At 35.3% G+C, this 23,293-nt stretch overlaps 1 protein-coding gene across 1 annotated transcript in view; it reads right to left on the reverse strand.

The window, feature by feature from the left end:
• The window catches only part of SCAF8 (SR-related CTD associated factor 8), a 90,291-nt gene that overhangs the window by 5,381 nt on the left and 61,617 nt on the right, over nt 1-23,293 (reverse strand). The window contains exons 14-23 of the mRNA XM_065888611.1: nt 21,736-21,853; nt 15,377-15,508; nt 15,006-15,118; nt 13,385-13,578; nt 10,118-10,218; nt 7,497-7,610; nt 6,369-6,525; nt 4,359-4,492; nt 2,588-2,732; nt 767-835 (exon numbers count right to left, since the gene is read on the reverse strand). Of these exons, the coding sequence (XP_065744683.1) occupies nt 767-835; nt 2,588-2,732; nt 4,359-4,492; nt 6,369-6,525; nt 7,497-7,610; nt 10,118-10,218; nt 13,385-13,578; nt 15,006-15,118; nt 15,377-15,508; nt 21,736-21,853 (1,277 nt within the window). The remainder of the gene's footprint in view (nt 1-766; nt 836-2,587; nt 2,733-4,358; nt 4,493-6,368; nt 6,526-7,496; nt 7,611-10,117; nt 10,219-13,384; nt 13,579-15,005; nt 15,119-15,376; nt 15,509-21,735; nt 21,854-23,293) is intronic.

Here is a 23,293-nt window from a genome sequence, read left to right on the forward strand (position 1 = left end):
TCCCACTATCTGAATGCTCTGATCCATTATGGCATCATTAAAAGTGGGACGGGCTTCCCTGGTGGCGCAGTGGTTAAGAGTCCACCTGCCGATGCAGGGGACACCGGTTCGTGCCCTGGTCCAGGAAGATCCCACATGCCGCGGAGCGGCTGGGCCCATGAGCCATGGCCGCTGGGCCTGCGCGTCTGGAACCTGTGCTCCGCAATGGGAGAGGCCACAACAGTGAGAGGCCCGCGTACCGCAAAAAAAAAAAAAAAAAAAGTGGGACAAGAAGGCACTGCACAGGCTCCTGATGTGATATAATATCAAGTCCATAGCACCCCACTTGTTAAGTATTCTTACCAAAAAAGTTGAAGCATATTCTAAACAAGCCTATGGTGCTAAAAACTTTCTATTTGCAGGAGATTCAAGGAAGATACCACAAAGAAGCTAAAAAAACCAAACCCATTATTTGGGATCTTGCATACAGAAGTGAACTGCTTTTCAAGAAGTCAAAGACATTGAAGCATTTTTAAAAAGGGGGCTGTGGGTGGGGCTGCTCTAGATTAAGACATTTTATACATAAAACAAAAAACACAAATTTGATACAACAGAGCAAATATGAACTGTCATATGATACTGTTAATTTGTTAGAAATCATTTAACACAAAAAATGCATTTGTCTGAAAACTTCCATGAAAAAAAAATTAACAATAATTCACAAAAATGAGAACCAACACATTATCACTATCATAAAGAAAGAAAATTCTTAAAGTAGAAAACTCACATGTTGGTACTACTGGTGGAATAGTAGGTGGTGGTACAACAGGTGGTGGAACTGGAGGTGGCATGAAACCTACATGGAAAAAAAAAAGACCAAAAATAAAATAACAAAAAGTGTTACTTTCTTTTAAATCAAAGATTCCAACAGCTATAAATGAAATCCTACATTCTTAAAAGTCATTACTACCTCTTATTTATGAATATATTTTCCATTTAAAAAATTACTTTTATATACACTACCTTATTTGATCCTCCGTAAGCTAAGTAAAGCACAGAGAGCCCTATCATGAGCATATACTACTTATTTACTTGGCATGCTCTATGATGCTGTAAAATCAATGATTAAGTCAAGCCAGGCAACCTGTTTATATGTTAGCATGGTGACTGTACGGGAAGTTAAACATTGTGTTTCAAGCGGCTGATACCACTGTATGCAATAATGTCATCTGTAAAATGTGCTATTGTACTTCTCTGATGTATATGCTGTTTACCCACTGTATCAGAATACTTTTATTAACCTTGGACGTTACTATATTTTGAGCACTGAAACAAATCTTAATAAAAAATAAGTAAGAAATAAATAAAATAAATTTAATATTGGCTGTTTTATGATTTTAAATATCATATGATCAAACTATAAACCTGCTTCCCTGCATTTTTAAAATATAGAGCTACCATTAAATTCCAATAGAAAATAGTGGCTAAGAATAACGGGAAAAAAAGATATGTGGTTTTCAACAAATGAATGCTAGATAAAGACTATAAAATCCATGTGGTATGGTTTTTGAAAAAATCATTTAAAAATACCTTCTGAGAAAAAATTTTAATTTTCAATCACAAATACAGATTTGTGATTGAAGATATTTGATGAGTAGTTTTCCAATATTTAAAATATTAAAAGATAAAGTTCTTATTAAAATCTGCATCAATTTCAAATTATGTATTAAACTGTAATTTTAAAAATTTACATTACATGACAAATTACAACCATTTTCAGACAATGAATTTACTTTTTGGCCTTGTTGACAGTTTTTAGGAACTCTATTCAATGATTAAGAACTTAAATTACAGAAGTCAATTCAGTACTTCTTTTCTATAGTACACAAATAATTCATGAAGTTCAAAAAAAAATAGTTCTGAAAAACAACATATATCGTTTGATCCCTTGTATTATCTCTCTCCTTTATTTGTCTAAACCTTCCACGATCTAATACGAAAAACTCTATCTCTAACCTATGTAAGCAATTATTTATATTTAATTGATATGTGTTAAGTAACCTATAGTTTTTACCTAGAAACAATGATTCAAGGAACTTCTGTTTATCTATAATTTATTAGGTCAAAAAAAGTATTATGAATTCAATTACCATTTTAAGATACACTATAATTTCTAATGTCAAAATGGAAATCTAATGATTTTTAGGAAGACTAATCTATATAATTTAATGCATACTTTCTGATGAATGGGTGATAACTACAGAGAACTTTTATATAAAAACTTCAACATAAATTTTAAATCATCTTAAGGCATTTCAATGATTTTAAAGGATTCCATTTCTTTTCTGTCAGTGCTTCTTAAAGTGTGGTCCAGCAACAATACGCATCAGCTGGGAACTTGTTCGCAATGCAACTGTCCTGCCCCACCTCAGTTCCACTGACTCAAAAGGAGGCTGGGCCAGCAATCTGTGCTTTAACACGCCCTCCAAGTGATTCGCATGTAAGCTATGGTTTGAGAATCACTGCTCTACAGCGTTTAAACCTGGAAAAAGAACATTTTAAATGATATTCTAAATAGAGTTGAAACGATAAGATGAAAATTTCTTACCAGGAGGTGGTTGTGAAGGGTTAAAACTTGCGCGGAGAAAAGGCGGTGGAGGAATTGGACTGAATCCAGGAGGAGGAACTGGCATTGACACAGGAAATGCTGGTGGGACTAAACTAACTGTAGGCACTGCTGGAGCTACTGGAATCTTTTGTGGATAGAAAATAAAAAGTCCATGTATCATTTTATCCATCTGCAACGATTATATCTTAGGACAACCAAAGATAAATTATTTCTGTTTCTTTTATAGGAAAGTAACAAATATCATTATATTAAGTTGTTTTGGTTTTTTTTCCTTCCTTTTTGTATTCTTATAAGTGAACTTACTTGAGGTAAAAGCAAGACAGTATTTTTCAACAAACAGTATATGTAGAGATTGTGAAATCTACCTTACATTTGAGTGATGTAAAGATGTGGGCACCTACTTCAACAGTGAATACCGTGCTCAATTTTATGCTGCCATCTCCTACTAAGTTTATAATACCTAGCTATATTATGCGATCTAATCACCATTAGGAAGCATGTCACTAACAGCTTTAAAATGGCTTGAATTTCTCATTAATTTGTTTTCTACTCTTAATCATAAATTCTTTTACTCATCCTAGGTACAACAATTCCCAAATATTTATCTGTATTATGGCATGGCTGTACCCTTCTCCTAAAGTTCACACTGTATCAATGGTCTATTCAACATCTCAACTTTGCTGTCTAGAAAGACACTTCAAACTTCACACGCATAAAACTGAACTCCCAACTGTCCTTCCCAAACCACACTTCCAAAGTCTTTTTCATTCTCAGATAATGGTAACTCCATCTTTCCAATTTCTCAGACCAAAAACCTTGCCTCTGCCCTTCCTCACAACTCAAATCTAACCACGCGCACTGGCCACACCATGACAATACACCTAGGATCTGACGACTTCTCGTTGCCTTCACTGCCATCAGTCCAGTCTGAGCCACCATCATCTCTCACCTGGATTGCTGCAACTTTTAACTGGTCTCTTTGCTTTTATCAATGCCCAATATTCTATTCTCAAAATAGTTGCCAGTGTAATCCTTTAAAACTCTAAGCCAGACTGAGTCACTCTTTTCTTCAAAGTCCTCTAATGGCTCCCCATCTCAGAGTGAAAACCAAAGTCCCCCTAGAGGTCTCACTTACACTAAGTTGCCTCTCACTCACTTTATTCTTGTCCACTTGTTATTGCAGGAACACACGAAACATGCTCCTGGCTGCAGGCCTTTGCACTGGCTGTTCCCTCTGCCTCTAACGCTTTCTTCAGATAGCCACATGACTAATTGCCTCAGCAACTTTAAGTTGTGGCTCAAATGTCTTGTTCTCAATTAAGTCTACCTCACCATTTTATTTAAAATTTTAAACACCTACCTAGGCACTCTTGATGACCCTTGTACTACCTTCTCCCCTCCACAGTATCTTATAAACTTATTAATTTTATATTTTCTGTCTCCCCTATTGAGAACAAACTCTCCGTAAGGGAAGGGATTTGTGTTTGTTGTTTTTTTCCCACTGATGTATCCCTATTCCAGGTGCCTAGAACAGTGAATGTCACAGAGCAGGCAATCAATAAATATTTGTTCAATAAATAAACATTTAAATATGAATTACACTTTTTCTAAAAGGAAAATTTCAAAAATGCTTATATTTAATATTAATATATTTTGGACAATTTCTTCCAAGTTTTATGAAGTAAAGATGTGAGTAAAAACAAAACTGTAAAACAACACATTAAACAATAAAAAAACACCCAGCACTAACCTGTAACATAGCAACAGGTGGAGGGAAAACCTCTGCCTGGGTTGTGACCACTGTCTCCTTTTCAACTGGAGGTGGGCTCTGAGTTGTCTGGACCGTCTCTTTAACGGGTTCTGAGCTTTTCACACTTTCCCACTCTAAACAAAATATTTGAAATTGATTTCCTCTGGATAGGTGCAATTTTTCATTTTATATGTACACATTTGTTTCACATCTGAATAGTCCTTCATCTACCGTGGCACATCTTTAAGATGTGTCCACAGCTGTCAGTGCCAACCTATTTGGTTCTGCTGAGATAAATCTGATTAGGGTACCAGAAGTTCAAAGCAGCATGACATGAGGCACAAATCAAAGACACTAAAATATTCAGTCTAGAGAAAACACTTAAAAGGGATATAACAGATACGTATCTCAAAGGCTGTCTGATTTAAGACAAACCAACCTTATTCTGTATTTTGTCATAAGGCTAAGGGGAAAACAACAAGTATTAACCCAGTACAGAAAGATCTTTCTGAAAATACAAAAAAATGCAAAAATAGAACAAAGAGGCTCCAATGGTTCCTCCAGAGGTTCGCCTCCCTTAAAGCTCAAAGTCATGAGAATGACTAGTAAGACCACGTGACTTCGCCCCTCGGCACCTCTCTGCCTTCATCTCCTACTACTCACTCCTCACTATGCTCAAGCCATACTGGTCTCAAGACTTTCTAACAGACTTGGCGCTTGCTGTTCTCTCTGTATGAAACACTCTTTCCCAGATAGCTGCATGTCTCACGCCTCTGAATACCACCTTCTCCATTAGACCCTCTTCAACCACTTAAAACTCCAATAGCTCTACACCCATACTGCCTATCCCCTTTCCTTGTTTTTTCTTCTTAGAACTTAACCAACACTGAGATACTACCTAGTTTATCTATCTTATTTATTATCCATTTTTTTCCCACTAGAACATGGGTTGGCAAACTCTTCCTATTTGTAAGTATTTTAGGTTGTGTTCTCTGTTACAATGACTCAACTGTTGCTGAATTTTAAAAAGTCATATACAATAGGTAAACACAACTGAGCATGGCTGTGTTTCAATAAAACTTTATTTACTGAACAGGCTGCCAGTAAGATTTGGCCCATGGGCTGTTGTCAACCCCTGTACTACAATGTGCACTCCAAGAGAGGAAGGATTTTTGTCTGTCTGTCTCACTGCTATAATCCCAGCTCCTAAAGTTATGCCTGGCACACAGTAGGAACTGAAATATTTTTTGAATGAATAAATGTTCTGGAGGAACATCCATCCAAAAAAGAGAGAGAAAGACAGCGAGAGAGAATGACAAGAAGAAAACAACTGAAAAAGTGTTTGAAAATATGTACATTGGCCTGAGAACAAAAATACTATTCTGAAAATTAGCTAATTTTGGTAGAAGAGTAGAAGAGCTAAGATATCAAGAAATAAATAAGTATAACATATTGCAATTCTTTCCCAAGCATCCATTATTCTGTGAATTTATAACTGAAATTTTAAAACAAAAAGACAAATTTTTCAAAAGAACGGGCCAGATTATCACTTGGTTATAAACTTTCTAAAGCAGCATGAATCTGAACTACAGCTCTCTGAGATTCTATTCCTGGCATCCTCAACATAGATACTAATCAAAATAGTCTAGGAAGTTTTTTAAAGAAATTTCCTAAATCCCCAGTTCTCATTTAAACTCAAGTAACTGAAAAAATTAGTCTTTACAAGCCTCCATATATACAACGCTCTCAAAGACTGAAACTTTTAAAAAGACATATATAAAAATGCTACATTTAGAGTTTTAGGACACTATCTATATACTCTGACATTTATGAAATAGATCCCATTAAGTATACACATTGAACAGGGTAATGTTTCACTTTTTCCCCTCTTTTGCAGGATGGGGAAGAATCCAGGAAATAAACACAGTTCACCCCAACATGTAAAACTCTTATCAATTACAACCCTTTAAGCACATTTTTAAACAATAAAACTACCCACAGGGCTCTTACCAGTATTTACAGTTTCCTGATCAATCATGCCTCCTTCTGCAAAACCTTCCAAGTCATCCACTTTAACTTTTTCCCATGGTATATATGTTACTCCAAGATCCACATCCCAGAATTGTTTGTATTCTGTTTTTACACCTTTGTTTAAAGCCCAAGCAATCTATCAGGAATGAGGAGAGGAAAGAAAAAAGCTCATGTTTACTGTAAAAACAAGGTAAAACATACAAAATCATATGCTAACAATGCAAATATGAATAAAATTAGTTTTAAAAATCAGCTGGACAGGCAAAGCATCACTGCTGGAATAACAGTAGCCAATGAAATTTTTTCCATGTATTTTCTGATTTTGTTTGTAAAATAAAACCTGCATTAGATAGCAGTGGTGTTTATAATATGGGATTTATTTCCACGTTTTACTATGACCTTAAAACAACACATTTCCAGAAATAAACCAAATCTACTTTTCACCATAAAAATGTCAACCTACATTAGCGATAATTAGAATAGCTAAACAAAATCTTGGTACTCCAAGAGACCAGTGACACTTTAGCTTACATAAACTCTCTGCCATAAAATGAGAAAGCACGGGCATATTAGCTCCCTTGAAAGTAATTTTAAAAATTTTAATTCAGTTGCTGAAACTATGGAATAAATTAACTCCAAATAGCAGAAATAAAATGTAAATTAGTTATAAGAAGTAAAAATGGAAAAATACACAATAAATACTCAAAGACTAAGAGGAAACAAATATACATAAATAAACCCTTCACAAGGGCCTGAGTTGTATAAGACAAGATGTTAAAAAGGAGACATTAATAATATAATTAAGGGGTAGGATTAGGAAGCATTGGGAAGGAGTGAATGAAAGACAAACTTGTTAAAAATGAAAAAGTTCTGCTCATAAAATGGTGCCCGGGTTGACTAAGAATACTGTGCACGTGTGATTTTGAAGAACTGCTTGAATAAAGTTTTGGTTATTGTTTTACCTATAGCCAAATTCTATAATTTAACAATACTAAAATAATAAATTTCTGTCAAGGTTTGCCTATAACATTAAAGAAGAAGATGAATTAAGTACAGGAAACATTCTAACAATCCAATAAAATAAGAGCACGTGACCCCCAATCTCACCTTAATGACCTTGGACCCAATTTTATATGACCCGGAACTAAGTTTCTGAAGAGCCCGAAATGCATCTTGTCGATGAACCATGCAGACATAAGCACAGCCCCTGGGAGGAATCATCTATTAAAAAAATTATTTTCTTTAGAAAGGGTGTAATGAGGAGGGCAAGTCATTACTGGCATTTTATAGTTTTAATGGAACAGAATATTGATTATTAATACTGAATTGTTTCCCCTTTTCTTCCTCCAGCTATCTGTTTACTGGTAAAATTCAAGCACAATCCGTTGAAAAAAAAAAAAAATTCAGAAGCTAGTTGGGTCTCATTCTAAGCCATGATATATGTGAAACCTTGAATATCACGTGTCAACTAAAGTTTTAACACACAATGAAGAGCTATTAAAACAATGTATAGACGTGTATATAATACCACCAGATAAAAGGAAAACAATACTGTATGGCCAACATATTTGAAGGCATACAATTTATTTACAGTAGTATTTAAATTTTGCCAAATGTTATGTTGAGTAATGTGAGAAGGATTTTTGTTTTGGGGAAATATCTTATCCTTAATATAAAGTCTAAAATCTACAACAAATAATAAAACTAAAGCTTTTCAATTTTATAAAACTTAACTTTGTCCAAGTACTTCTGGACAAAGATTTTAATATGAATAAGAAGATAGCCTCAGTGTAAGGATCTCAAGAGGTTTATTTACAAAGCATTTAACTACTCTATAAACTACCAGATCATAAAATTATCTTTAATGTATTAACTCAGAAAAATACACAGAGCATTTCAGTTTCTTTATGAAGAACTCAAAAGGTATTCTATCACTTTGTTAGTACTTAATACCTAATAAGCTCTCGCTGTCAAAGTAACACTTCCCTCAGCCTTGCTAACAGCTGTCACTTTAATACCAAATTTCTCGAAAGAGAAGTCTATCCAACCCCTTATATAATTCATCTCTTGCAATGTAGATCCAACCCCTTACCAACCCACCGAAAATATTTTCTTCGAGCTAATGACCTACTAAATGCTAAATCTAATGGACTTTTCTTAGTCTTCAAACTCCCCCAAAACAAAGTGAAAGGTTTATAAATCTTCCATTAATTTTTCAAATCCTGGATTTTATCACTAGCCATTCAGTACACTTCAGTTCACAAAATAACTTAGTGCCTATTACTTTTAAGTACTACACTCTTAAAAGGTAATACAGAAGAAGAGGGAGACAAGGCAAACTAATGTCCAAATGACTGTGGTGTAAGAAAGACTACAAACGTCATAAGCAACGTGAAAATACAAAATGCTACTTGGATTCGGGGTCTGTTCAGAGCAGTGATTCCTGGCTTTGCATCAAAATCACCTGCGTAATTGTGGCACTTTGATAAGAATCTAAAGGTACTGATAATGGGCATCACTATATGGGCATCCCTATTTTTTCAAATGTCAACCCATTTCTGATATGCAGCTAGAGCTGAGAACCACTAATTTAAAGGCAGAGGAAAATCAGAAAAAATTTCAGAGGTTATATGATCACAGACTCAGAGATTACTTATGTTCTGACAGGTGAAATTTAAAAAGACGAAAAGAGAAGCCTACAACACTTTCATGGTGTAAAAAGAGGAATCTGAAATACCTAAGTTGAAACACTCAGCCAATTACCTATTAATTAACCAATCAATCAGCTATTTATTATCTGTGTAACTTAGACAAATCATTTAGATTCCTCACTGGTAAAATAACAATATTTGAATTACTTAACCAGCTTCTTGTGAGGCTCCAATGAGATCATACATAGTTGAAAGTAAAATACAAAATGGTCAAATTCAATTTAAATAAAGAGTGCTGCTATTAATACCAAAAAGTCAAGTTTGGCCATATAAGGAATGTTGAGAATATAAGGAATCTACAACTAGAAAGGAAAACCAGCCAATTTCCTGGTAAATAAAGATAAAAAGGTCCAACAGACATAAAAGTATAGTAACAGTGAATAAAATCAGAGAGTTAAGGAGTAAGACTCCTCAAATGACTATTCCATTATCTTTAGCCTCATGGAAAACAACAGCCCTGCAGGAGGAAGAAAATACTCGAAGGTGGAGACTGGGTACACTGAAAGAATCAAGCTGAGGAGTGAGAGAGCTATGCTGTGGCCACACAGGTTTTCTTGCCTCAGGTTTGCTCTGAGAGGAAGAGAAGGGGAAGGGGTGGGAAGAGGCTGGCAGAAGACTGGGACCTCAAGTCCAGTTGTGTCTCCACCATTACCTATGTGCGCATGTGCAGGTGATTACCATTCTAACTCAGTTTCTTCACTTCCATTAAAAAAGAAATTAAACAACATCACACATACAGTTCCTGCTAACTCAAACATTCGATGTTTTTGGGAATCAAGTGCTATTACATTGCTATAAAACTCCTAAGAATATTTTGTTAGACTTCCATTTAAAAAAGGAAAACTAATTAAGCAAAGAGATAAACAACAGCAAAGTAAACATAAAAATGATTAGAGTCAAACAATCCTTTCAAATTTTGATTAAAGGCAGATACTGCTGGGCTAATTAGGAACCAAAGTGACTCTGAAAACTCCCTATTTTTTTTTAACTTTAAATTATTTAAGAACTGATACTTACATTAATGGATTCAATCTGTCCAAACTCTTCAAACAGGTTGGTTAAATCTTGCTGTGTTGCCTTCTTGTCTACCTGACCAACCCACAGAGTAGTACTACATACTGTCAAGATATAAGAGACAAATAACCCAAATCACATAGACAGTTACTTCTTTCAAGTAGCTGAGGAAAAAACACTAGTAACAATAATAAATTAAAATTTCAGATAGTATATTTTAAATACTTGTTAACGGACATTTTTATGTTATGTTTAAAATCAACTAAAATACCAGGTACCCATTCACATCTATGCCAAGTCAACTTCTTGCATTATCACCTGCTCTCAAGCATGGCAGCACACATCAATCACCTGTGGATATCTAGAACCCACTCTAAAAGATGATGGAAGGTATGGGGTATGACAGATCAGGAACTGGGAGCTTTAAAATTCTGTAGGTGATTCTAACGTGCAACAAAGTTTCAAAACCACTCCTCATTGCAATCACATCTGTGTACCTTTTAAGTATCTTTCTGTGCTGGAATGATTAAATGGATGTTTCTCCTAAATCAACAGTTAAATCTTATCCTTAAGGAAAGAATAATTATATACAAAAAATATATATACAAAAAGGAAAAGGCTAATTTAGAACTCATTATCATGAAAGACTTAGGGATACTTAAGGGCTGGAAGCCACTTCCCTTTAAGAAATAAATGCTACACATGAGACATCTTGCCTACTTGGGGCTGCACTGTTCATGTCTCCATGAACATGTCCTTTTCCTGAAAACACTGACTTTAAAAATATTTACAGCTGATATATTTGCAGAGTTTTAATATATTTGGATTTATGTCAATATCATTAAAAAAAAAGTCTCCAGCTTTTGGGTTATCTTTCATCTACAACACAGCCTAGAGCAGGTTTTACTCTAGAGCTAAGATGTGACCATTGCAATGTGGGTTTCACATTACATTCTACTGAATGTGGGTTTCAATCAGGTCTCCATCTCTCTACTCTGGCTGGTCAGAACTTGAACGTCTTCCAGGCCTGTGTGAGCTTTAGGAACCTGTTCAGCTAACAGATGCCTGGAAATTGCTCTTTCCCTGCTCTTTGCTCTTTGCCTCATGCAGTCTTACCCTGTGCATAAATAACTTAATAGTCAACCAAAGTCTCAAAGGGCAACATATTAGTTTTCTTTTGCTGCTGTAACAAAACACCACAAACTTAGTACCTTAAAACAAAAAAAGGTATTCTCTTACAGCTCTGGCGGTCTAAAATGAGTCAACAAGGCTGCATTCCTTCTGGAGGCCCTAGGAGAGAATTTGTTTCTTTGCCTTTGCTAGCTTCTACAAGCTATCTGCATTCCTCAGCTCATGATCCCAACCCTCCATCTTCAAAGCCAACAGTGTAGCATTTACCAATCTCTTTCTCCTTTCCACGTTCACATCACCTTTTCTCTCTGACCCTCTCCTCTTGTTTCCCTCTTATTAAGACCCTTGGATTACACTGGGCCCTTCTGGATAATCCAAGTTAATCTCCCCATCTCAAGATCCTCATTAATCAGATATACAAATGTAAGGTAACATATTTACAAGCTCCAGTGATTTGGACATGGACATCTCTGGGTGACCACTATTCAACCTACCACCAACCCTTAACAAATTTCTGGACCTCTTTCACTGAACAGTTCCCATCTCTTCATTACTCTGTTCTACATATTATAGCTGCCTTAATCTCCCCAAAACCTGTTCCATGTTTCCCCTACTCTTTTGATATTGTCTCTCTACAAATTTTTCCCATGGACAACTCCATTTCCCGCCCCCCACCAGAAAGTAATGAGTCTCCTCCATCCCATGAGAAGGGGACACTTGATTCTTAGAATGTTACTGTTTGTTGATGTTTCACAGCCCCTAGACTATTCATGAAAACTCATGTTCTAAGAACCAATGGGCAGAGAAACACTACCACATGTGTTTAAAAGGTGTTGGGACCACATCAAATTGTTATTACTTCTCAGTACAGTTCTGAGGTAAAAGACAAGATATACTTCTCACTGTATTTTCTTATGTCCTTTCTAAATTTTTTAATTGTGTGTTTTACCCATGAAAATAAAACAGCAACAGAAAATAAATTCCACGGTCAATAACTATGTAAACGGTGGCAACGAAACATGACAAGTTAGGGTAAGGAACTAAACGAGAGACTCCACGTAAAAGCCCATCATAAAAATCGTTATTCTAAATGTCCTAATAGTAATCATGGGAGGAGGCATAGTTGAGATTTTACGATCAGACTTTTGACATTATTTATCAGACAGCACGAAAATGTTTGAATTTTGTCCCTCACCCTAAGGGATAAATAGAAACTTTCAAGAGTTAGGAATGTCAACATTACTAAATTAACAATGGCTCTCATAATCAGGTAAGATTCTGGAAAGATAGCCAAGGCTTGTTCAAATGGCTAGAATTTAGTAAGATGGCTGTTGCCTTTAATCCTAAGCCTCGATTTCTAGGATGCTTCAGCATTATAAATTATACCAGTTATTCATCTACCTCCATGGCAGAAGGAGTTTATTTGGATACATTCAGAAATTAGATAACCTGATCAGTGTTTCGCTCTTGGCAAAGAATGACAACTTACTTCGTTTTATGTACTTTATCCATCTGCAGTCTGTTGATTCACCTTAAAAGTCATAACCCGCTAAGAATCGTTGAGGCAGAATTTGGCACTAATTACAACTTATTTTCCTAGACCTCACATGCCTACCAAGTCAACTCTCCTGCAGCACTCTCCCGAAACAAACTCCCACTACTACCAAATGTGTTCTTATCATACATTATAGATTAACGTATAAAGGAGGGAAAGTTTTTACGAGAGAAATCTCTCCTTCCGTACTAATCCAGTAAGTTTATAATTAGCTTTAAAATTTGCATGCTTCCTATAATAATTACTCCTACAGACCCAGTGTTCATAATTGGTTAGGACACTGTGCATAGAAGTCACGGTGTCCATGAAACAGACACGAGGCCTAGGACACTTTATAAATCATTAATCAAGTCATATTTTCTAACTAGCATTAAAAAAAAAAACCTCTCAATGACTTTAGTACTTGAGTAGAAACTGCTATTCCTTTTCCTTTTCTCCTCTATCACATTACAAAACCCAAAAATATAATTACTCATATACCAAACCAGTTATTTAACCTCTTAGTCTGAAAATAAGGTTGGGAGACGTTGTAACAGATACTATTTTCTCAATGTTATTGAAACCAAAGCTTGTATGTCACTTACCACTTAATGTTTTAGATCTAATTGGAGGCAATCCCTTCTTCTGTCGTTCTTTCTCCCTTTCTCTAGCTCTTCTTTCACTTGAGTATGAACGTGATGATTTCCTTTTTCTTTCTCTAGAGCGAGAGCGTGATCGCTTTCTGTGTTTACGCTTTCGAGAACCAGATCGTGACCTAGATCTTCGTTTTCTTGGTGATCTACAAAAAAAATCTTATTTTACTTCTAATGACAGTTATTCTTCTATCGAATTTCTCACTTGTAGGTGGGGCGGGGGTGAGACTGTCTGGTACTTAGCTACCTTTTAAAAAACATTCAAGCATAATCAAGTATCAAACATGTATTTTCTCAAATCTCTGTACTGCTTAGGTCCACACTAGTCACAGATGTTTGTTTGCAATGATTCTTACTGAATCACAACCACAAGGAAGAGTAAGAGAAAGAGATTCTAGCAAGGCCTCACTTTCTCTTAGGGTCTTCCAACTCTTTTTTTCAAACAAGAGTCAGGAACAGGGATGAAAGATGGAAGAAAACAAAAAGATTCTTTAGGTGACAAAGATGTTACATTCTTAAAATTAAGAAACAAAGAATGTTTTCAACAGAACATTAGGCCACTATACAATTCTGTTTACAAGTTTTCAATTTCTAAAATCTCCTGTGCTTGACTTTACAATATAATGTGATACTGAAATACTGTTTCTTTTTTCCTGTCAGTCATATGCCATTGAACTCTCTTCAAAATACTTAGTAGGGAGGTGTTGCTAAGACAAAGAAGTTTCAGCACTAACACTGTAATTCACTGTAGAGAGGTCAGCTTAGAGAAAGATGAACTGACAGGCTCTCATCTGCAAGAGGCAAATACAAGTAAGTTCTTGAAACACGTAAGAAATGACTGAAAAAGTCATCAAGGATACTGCCTCTCTTCCAGCATTCGCTGTTCAGATTTTCTGGGTATTTGTGTGTAGAAAATAGGGCATTAAAATGTTAAAGATGAATGACTTTAAGTTTTAAGACAGTTTATAGCAAAAACAATATATACATGCGACAAGAAAATTTACCAGGTTAAGAATAAGGCACCTCCAACTCAACTCTGAATAAGCATGCACATCAATGAGCCTCAGCCATGCTGAACAGCCCACAAAGAAAACCACTTCTAGGATATGTTTTGTAACAGTCTGATATGCTTAATGTTTATAAAAATAATTTTTGTAGTTTTATTTTTATAATCATCTTTGGCATTATGAGATGAAATGGAATGTGAGAAATACAATGGAGTTTCTAATACTGTTCCTCTACAGCTTGATTTAAGTGTTGTTCAGAGGCAATAATACCCTAAGCTGACTATCATGATGTCATTAACTAAAACCAGATATAACCCCAAATCCAAGTCTCATGATACTGCCGTGACTCATGCAAGTTATTCAAATAAATGGCCACAGCCACACCCAATTAAAAGCAGAACACATATTTTCTGTTTTTTGAAGTTCTGAATTACTTCTTCCTGACAGAATGTCACTCTCAGAAAACATTTTCTTTAATTCTGATGCAAAGAAATAAAGGATGCAAAAAAGTAAAGCCAACAATTTAAATGTTCGCACACAGCTATTCTTAAATAGTATTGTAGAACCTTGAACGAGATCGTGAATGCGTTCTTGATCTTGAGCGAACAGCCACTTTCTTTGCTTCCTGTTCAAAGATCTCCTCTTCTACTCCATCTTGCCCTTCATCTATATCCATATCCTTGAAAGTCAAAAGAACAGCAGACAAAATGCCTGGTTGAGATTCAGTGTGTATTGGTAATTCTGCCTTACAAAATATTCACCATAGTAGCATTAATGACTAAGAGTAAAATGGTAAGAATGTGGAGCTTCATGAGCAGGAAAAAACCATTCAGGTTTACATTATTTACATACAATAAAAATTATTACTATATTTTAAGATTTTTTTCTGTAATTAATTTTATAAATTTATGCCCCAGAAAAACATTTACTTTTTTACCTGCTGCTGAATATCTATGGAATCATCCAAATTTGCTTCAGGTTCAAGGAAATGCTGTTGACTGCTCCCTTGTGATGGTGACACGGAATGCTCTGACCCAAATGTTCCTTCTTGACTATCCTGAGGAGTTGCCTATTGAGAATGTACATAAACACACAAACATTGGGAAATAATGAATATTGCTACAAATGAAATATCACAATTACAATTTTAAAAAGGAGCCCAATGCCTAAAGAAATCCCATTACATCTTTTATGATCAATCTAAAATGGCACTTTTGTATAAATCCAAGTTTACTTAAAAGCACAGAATACCTCCATAAAAGGGAGATATTATAACACTAGAAAGAATGGTAAGATAAAGTAGGTCTCCAAACAAATTTTATATTGTGGAAAATATAAACTACCAAGAATAAAGGGACTATATCATGAATGATATATAAAGAACTATGTCACCCAACTGCACGTGTAGAAGCAAAACAAAGCTCAAACCCCAATATCAAAATCATTGATCTTGCAAAATCAGTTCTCAACTTGGGTCTTTTTCAACCTCCACCTCTAGGAATTGACAAAAGAGTATTAGGAAGTACTCAAATATGTAAAATATTTCAGAAAGACTAATGAAAGTTAGGCAATGCAGCCTAATTATAGGAAAAACTAAAATTTAAACCTTTTTGCCCCCCTAGGACTAGAATTACAGCAACTTGCTATAGGGATACTGCTTACATGGTACTAATCAGTATGAACTTGACTAGCAATTACATACACTATGGTGTTAACTAAAATTGAGAAACTGATTATTATGAAGAAATGACTCCCTAGTTAAGCATTCCTAAAACATGATCTCACAGGTGTTGAGGATTAGTAAGAAGAGTTGGTACACAAGTTGGGAACTATTATAATAATTAACAGAAAAGAGCAACTCAAAACTACTGTTCCCTTGCTACAAACTCTGTGATTGTGAACCAAGTTACTCCAACTCTGAATTTGTCTCCCTACGTGTAAAAGGAATACAACCACAGTGATTATAAAAAACAATATTGTATTATAAATTTCAAAGTTGCTAAGAAACTAAATCTTAATTGTTCCCACCCCAAAAAAGAAATGATAATTATTTGACATGATAGAGGTGTTAGCTAACACTACAGAGGTAATCATATCCCAATATATAATCATATCCAATCAATATGTTGTACACCTTAAACTTACACAATGCTATATGTCAATTATATCTCAATAAAATTATTTTTACAACTTACTCTTACTCTAATGACATTTAAACTGAAAGAAAAGAAAGCAGCATAAAAATTAAGAGCCAAAAAGAGCATTAAAGAACTGTTCCAAGTGTCTTAATTTATGAAGGAACAGGCTCCCCAAAGACAAGTAACATTTTCAAGGTTTAGAAATAAATTGAAGCTAAAATCAGAATTAAAGTTCTATTAGTCTTTATTCCACAAAATTGACCAAAGAGTTGGTAAATAAGTATATGTTTGAGAACAAATCAAAATGTTTTTAAAGCACAGTCCTGGCTTATGCCTTTAAAATGGTACAATAAAACTAAAATTCTTAACTACACAGCAAGATAATTTTCAACTTTATCCTGAGCTGTATTGTTTGCTCCTAATTCAGTACTCATACATCCTTCACATTATTTACTTCTTACCTCACCATTCACCTTGAGCATCCTACCTACCATCCACCCACTTGTTTTTCATCTTTGATTTCCTATTAATGGTCAACCCTTGGTATAACCAGCAGAATCCACTGCAACCAATGCTAGTTCTTGAGGTTCTTTTTTGAGCAGTTTTACCTATTTGAAAAGGTTGTGATTCATGACTTTTATTCTTTCTTAACAATCTTATGAAGAACAAAGAGAAAATCTACTTTTAATATTCTACCAAATTTTATCTTATGATCTTGCAGTTAGCATTAATTAGGTCCACTGGACCCTTAGCTATATCTAAGATATGTTACGGGATCTTAGAGGTCTTATTTTCCTATATACTGAAACATTTTGCCATTTCATCATCCTAAGAATTATTCCATTATTACTCATCAATTACTCCCAACTGTAGCCAAAAAGACTAAAATAATAACAAAAAAAATGGGATTGTTGAGAAGGGTGATTCAACAGTGAAACCATCATCATTCAGTTTTACTGCATCACCAAAACCACTGCATTATATTTCAAGAAGGTATAAATAAGACTGGAGACATATCTGTAGTCTGCTTTTAGCTTTCCTTGGACAATGGATATTTAGATGTTTCATTTTCTGTCCATAATGGCAAAGAGAAGAAAACTGACAAAGAAACGTATTTCACAAAATTTTTTTTTGGGCACAAAGCCTGCAGGATCTTAGCTCCCTGACCAGGGATTGAACCCGCGCCCTTGCCAGTGTAAGCGCAGAGTCCAAACCACTGGACCACCAGGAATTCCCAGTATTTCACAACACTTAGACAAAGCAGATGATGAATGCAAAAATAAGACAGCAGCATTCTAGACTCTAATGGTAACGGTGAAACTTAATGTTTAAGTGAAATATCAGATGGTGAGTTTTCAAATGACTGCATCCCAAATGTATTTCTCAAACTCAAGAACTGATGAGCGAAAAACGTATCTCTAAGGACAAAAATCTCTAAGGGTATTTTCATTCAATTAGTCATTCAACAGGAAGGAGTTCATCTTATAGTATTTTGGAACAAGAAGCTGGACTGTCTGTTTTGTTAAAAGAACATGTGACATTTGAACTTAGTTGACATAAAAAGGTTTGCTATATTTCAACTATATTAAAATTCCTAATTATGTTTATTTTCCCCTATCCCTTTAGCTTCGCTTTTAAATTATTTGTAAGGTGACTAAAAAATATTTTTAAAAAACCAAAAAGACTCCATAGGACCCAGGTGGCAAATGACTTTTTACCCTGATATACTGATATACGTCCTTAGAATACATTCTGGTATATTCATCTTTAGTTTCTTCAGCAATGTCTTCAGGCAAAGCATCAGTGATAATACTGAGGGACTTCCCTGGGGGTCCAGTGGTTAAGAATCCGCCTTCCAATGCAGGGGGCCCGGGTTCAATCCCTGGTCAGGGAACTAAGATCCCACATGCTGCGGGGCAACTAAGCCCACACCGCAACTACTGAGCCCATGTGCCACAACGAAAGATCCTGCATGTCGCAACGAAGATCCCACGTGCCACAACTGAGACCCGACACAGCCAAATAAATAAATAAAGATAATATCGAAAAAAGTAGAAGACAAGGATAACAGCAGTTAGCAGAGACTTTTTTCAAAGTTGGATTAACATTCACTAAGTATCACATTTTGATCCCTTATAAATCTACTTTCCTCTATTTTTTTCTGTATAAGTGGCAGGAAAGACTTTGTCAAAAACCTTACTGAAATCCACACATGCTATGCTACACCTACAGTATTTTCCTAATTTATGAGTCTAATAACCTTACAACATCAACCTCAGTACCCTGAAATGCAACTCAAGTCTCTTAATGTATCACCCATCTTAGTTATCATGTTCAATTCTCCTCTTTCCATTATATTCTCCTCTATAAAAAACTACTGAAGCAAAGTAAGTTACATATTTCTGATATCCCACTGACAGCTCTTTATTAAGTAGCTGAATCTTCTATAATCTTTTTATTCCTAACATTCTTTTTAAAGCCCTTTTATTAGTCTTATCATTTTCATCATCAGCATTTCATTCTATGACTCTGACATCTTTTGGATATCCTGATAAAACAATTATCAAAATCATAACTCCAACTTACTCAAGACCATAGAAATCATTCCTCTTATGACATGATTGTTAGTCCCTTCACAATTCAACCATTCTCAGAAAGTGCTCCCATTTTCCACTGGTTTTCCATCATTAGATAAAAGACCTCAACCCACACCCAAGTATGGTCAAGGCTGCAAGGAACAGAGTGGCACTAGCAAACCTATTCTTTTCTCTGAGGCGCTCTAATAAATTTTAGGCAGCCACAGGGAGCTTACTGGTAAACAAAAATGCTTAATTCTTCTGCATGTTTCACCCCATCTTAAATACACTAAAGGCAACTGGTTTGATAGAGCCAATTACACAACTTATTAAATTTGTTACTCTGTTGATATTTACTTTTCAATTTTAAATTTGTGATAGGCTTTAAACACTATTCACCTTATGCATTAGAAAAGTTGCTTTTTTTTCTTCACTACTCCCTTTTCTTCACTGCTTATTTTTGAATAAGGAAGCTTTTAAGAACATCTACTCCTTTCAAAGAGATCTTATTACTGTATCTTCTAAAATTTTGGAGATGGTATAGAGTAATCAACTAAGACCAGAGTTCTTTTTTCTGTTTTTGGTTGGTGAGATTCTTAAAACAAAATCACTCTCAAGTTTTTAGTAACTTTCACTTCAGTAACTTGGTGTTAATTACAAGCTCAAGCTCAAGATCCAGGTCAAGAGTACTACACCTTTACTGTCTCTGCTAAACCTTCATTTTACTGCTTCTGCTAAAACTTCTGAAATGAAATTGGAACTAAGGCGATTCAAAAGTGTCACATCTATAGCTGAACAAATCTGTTTAGATAAACTCTTCCATTACTACTACCCCTTGCCTCTGTAAAAGCTCTGACAACCTGTTTCTCTTCCTTGAGTCACTACTTATGTTCTTCTTTAAATAACATTCAGGTTGTTTTTTGTTGTTGTTGTTGTTGTTTTGGCCACACTGTGTGGCATGTGGGATCTTAGTTCCCTGACCAGGGATCGAACCCGGTCCCCTGCATTGGGAGTGTGGAGACTTAACCACTGGACTGCCAGGGGAGTCCCCAAATGTTCTTTATTGTGCTTTGTCTTCAAGTTTCTGAATTCTTAGGCAGATATATTTTATTTTCTTGACATAAAATAATGCACCTACCCAACTACTTCTATCAGAATTATTTCTACAAAACAAGGTATGGAATTCCATTCTCATAATTCCAGGTACAAGTTCCAACATACAAATATCATCAAAATCCATTTTACAAGGACTTCCCTGGTGGCGCAGTGGTTGAGAGTCCGCCTGCCACGGCAGAGATTGAACACGGTTTCGATCCCCGGTCCCGGAGGATCCCACATGCTGCGGAGCCGCTGGGCCCGCGTGTCACAACTGTTGAGGCCCGCACCCCTGGAGCCCAGGCTCCGCAACAAGAGTGGCTCCTGCTCACTGCGGCTAGAGGGAGCCCACGTGCAGCGGCGAAGACCCAACACCGCCAAAAATAAATAAATAAATTTATTATTTTTTTTAAAAATCCATTTTACATTTACTCTTTGCATTAAAAGGACAAGTTCGGGGACTATGCCTTCTAAAGTAATCCTCCCTCTTCCATATTTCCATAGTCCTTCATATATATCTCTATTTCAGAAACCAGGATTCTGCCTTGTGTTCATATAGATATATGCACTCCATTGGAGAAGAGCTTACTTGAGGCCAGACACTTCTCTGTTCATCTCTGTATGTATTACCTAACAATGCTCATACTTTAAAAATATTTGTGGTATTGTATTAAATTCATCAGGGTCAAAAAGGTTTGATTAGGAACAAGTGTGAGTGGGGGTAATTCCCAGAAACTCATATCCAAACAGTTTAACATCCATAAGTATTTCTCATGTGGAGCAAAAAGAGGCTTTGTAATGGATTTAACCCTAGCTTCACAACAATTTGACATATTTTATCAATTCTAAGGTATGATTTTTCTTTACATTTTATCACCCTGAAATTTAGAAGATTCTTAAAACTCCAAGGGATGTTATATATACAAGTATCTAAAAATTCTTAGCTATACGTAAAATAATGGTGGGTCTTAAGACTGATGATATATGATACTGTGTACTTTAACAGTAGATGTTTCGATTTCACTAAGCTTCAATTTCCTACAATGTAAATGAGATTCAAAATACCTATCGCATAAGCATTAACTGTAATCATGACTAATAAAGCTCTTGCCACATACTAATAACAGTCTAATTAAAGACAGCAATCTATTTTGTCATCATCACCACCACCAACAGCAAAATCATCACTATCTTGGCTTGACAGGGAATTGAGAGGAAAGGAAAGTTTTCAGCTGTAATACTGAAACACCATCTCTGTCTTCTGTTCTCTAATTCCAGTATACTGAAATTAATGTTCTCAATGGATACATAAGTTGCCAGTAAACATTGTGATTACCGAAAAACAAAATGAAACAAAAAAACAAACAAAAACTGTAAAGGTCCTGAAAAGACTGATCTCCCTAGTAATAAACAGCTGAAGAAAAAAAATCACCAAATGAGACTGTACAAAGCAGTAACTCTAAAGACCACAAGATGGGGATATAAACCTTTTGAGGCTGTTGCTGTTCCAGGAGTTGCTGTCTGAGATGTTCAAGATTTTGCTGCTGTAGCTGTTCTGCTATCTGATGAAAGATGGAATTGTTCACAGATTCTGAAACATGAGAACTAAAAGGAAAAACAAGTGGAAATGTATATTAAAATCCAATAAAGATAATATGATAATAAACGAATATTCGAAAAGAACACCCCAAAATGCAATTAAATTAGGAACATACTCTACTATTATACTCTATGTTTACTTTTGAAATATTAACACAGAAAATAGAATACCTCAGAACATTAATACATTAAAATAGAAATATACTCTTCAATAGTGTTTCAATAGATGGATCACATGTTAGAGATACTCTGATGAAGATCTGATATTACTGCCTCACAGTATTAAAATACATATAAATTAGTACTTTTTACATTACAGCATTTTAAGAAAATCTCAATAAAACACTTATAAAAAGAGTTAAAAGTACTTAAGCATTGTCACTCTAACTCCTTCTAAACTATGAGACAGTGGGAAAAATGTTCCATCAATCACTATATGTGAAATCTACCATCATAACTGATTATACACTTCATAAAACTAATCTGCTTTCTTTAGAAAAGCATTCACATTATTAGGTATGTTAACAGAAACAGTGTTTAGATAAGAGGAATTAATAATTTAACTATACTCTGGGAAATTCACACCTGGAATACACCTGGAATTCTGGGTGCCACAAGGCAAGACATGAACAAAAAAGAGGGCATCCCAAAAGGGGCAATCAGGATGGTGAGAAGTCTTGAAACAGTTGGAAAAAAGTGTACTTCATCTGGAGCAAATAAACCTAAGGGGAAGAATGATACCTATCTTCAAATACTGGAATGGCTATGTCTCAAAAGAAAATGGAGCAAATTTGTTTCCTTGCTTCAGAAAGCAAAATGGATCAGTGTATAGAAAGCAAATCAAATAAGATTCAGTAACAGAAGATCATACAGTATTAAAAATTACCTTCTTGTCATAGAAGGCATTAAAACAATGGATAAATAACCTGTACAGATGGTTAAAGGAGATTACTACATTGCTCAGGACACTAACCTACATGATCTCAGATGCTGCTTACAACTTTAGAATTCATAATCTAAAACATTAGTTTTTAATTTTTTCAAGTAGAATCTCTGTCATAAGCATATAATTGCAATTTTACATATAAGTATATTTTTAATATATTATCACGATATAGAAAACTAAATAACCACTGAAATAAGATTTCTAGAGGCTTTCCCCACTCATCATCCCTTTCTAATCCTCCCACCTTCCACCCCTGCTCTCCAACATCCTCCTTCCCTCTGGTCCTCTCGTGAACCCTCACCGAACCTAAGGCTCTGCAGAACTGTATCACTGATTTAAAGAAAAACATACAATCCATTCCTTTAACAAACAAAATCCCTACAACCCTATTCCTTACTTCTGATTAGTCTGATCTACTCCCAGAATTTAGTGTTCTTCCTAGTAGTGCCCACTGGCACTAGAAGCAAACGTCTTTCCTATAAATATTCTTACAACGGAGT

This window comes from Phocoena phocoena, chromosome 12 (assembly GCF_963924675.1).
Source record: "Phocoena phocoena chromosome 12, mPhoPho1.1, whole genome shotgun sequence".
Taxonomy (NCBI): Eukaryota; Metazoa; Chordata; class Mammalia; order Artiodactyla; family Phocoenidae; genus Phocoena; species Phocoena phocoena.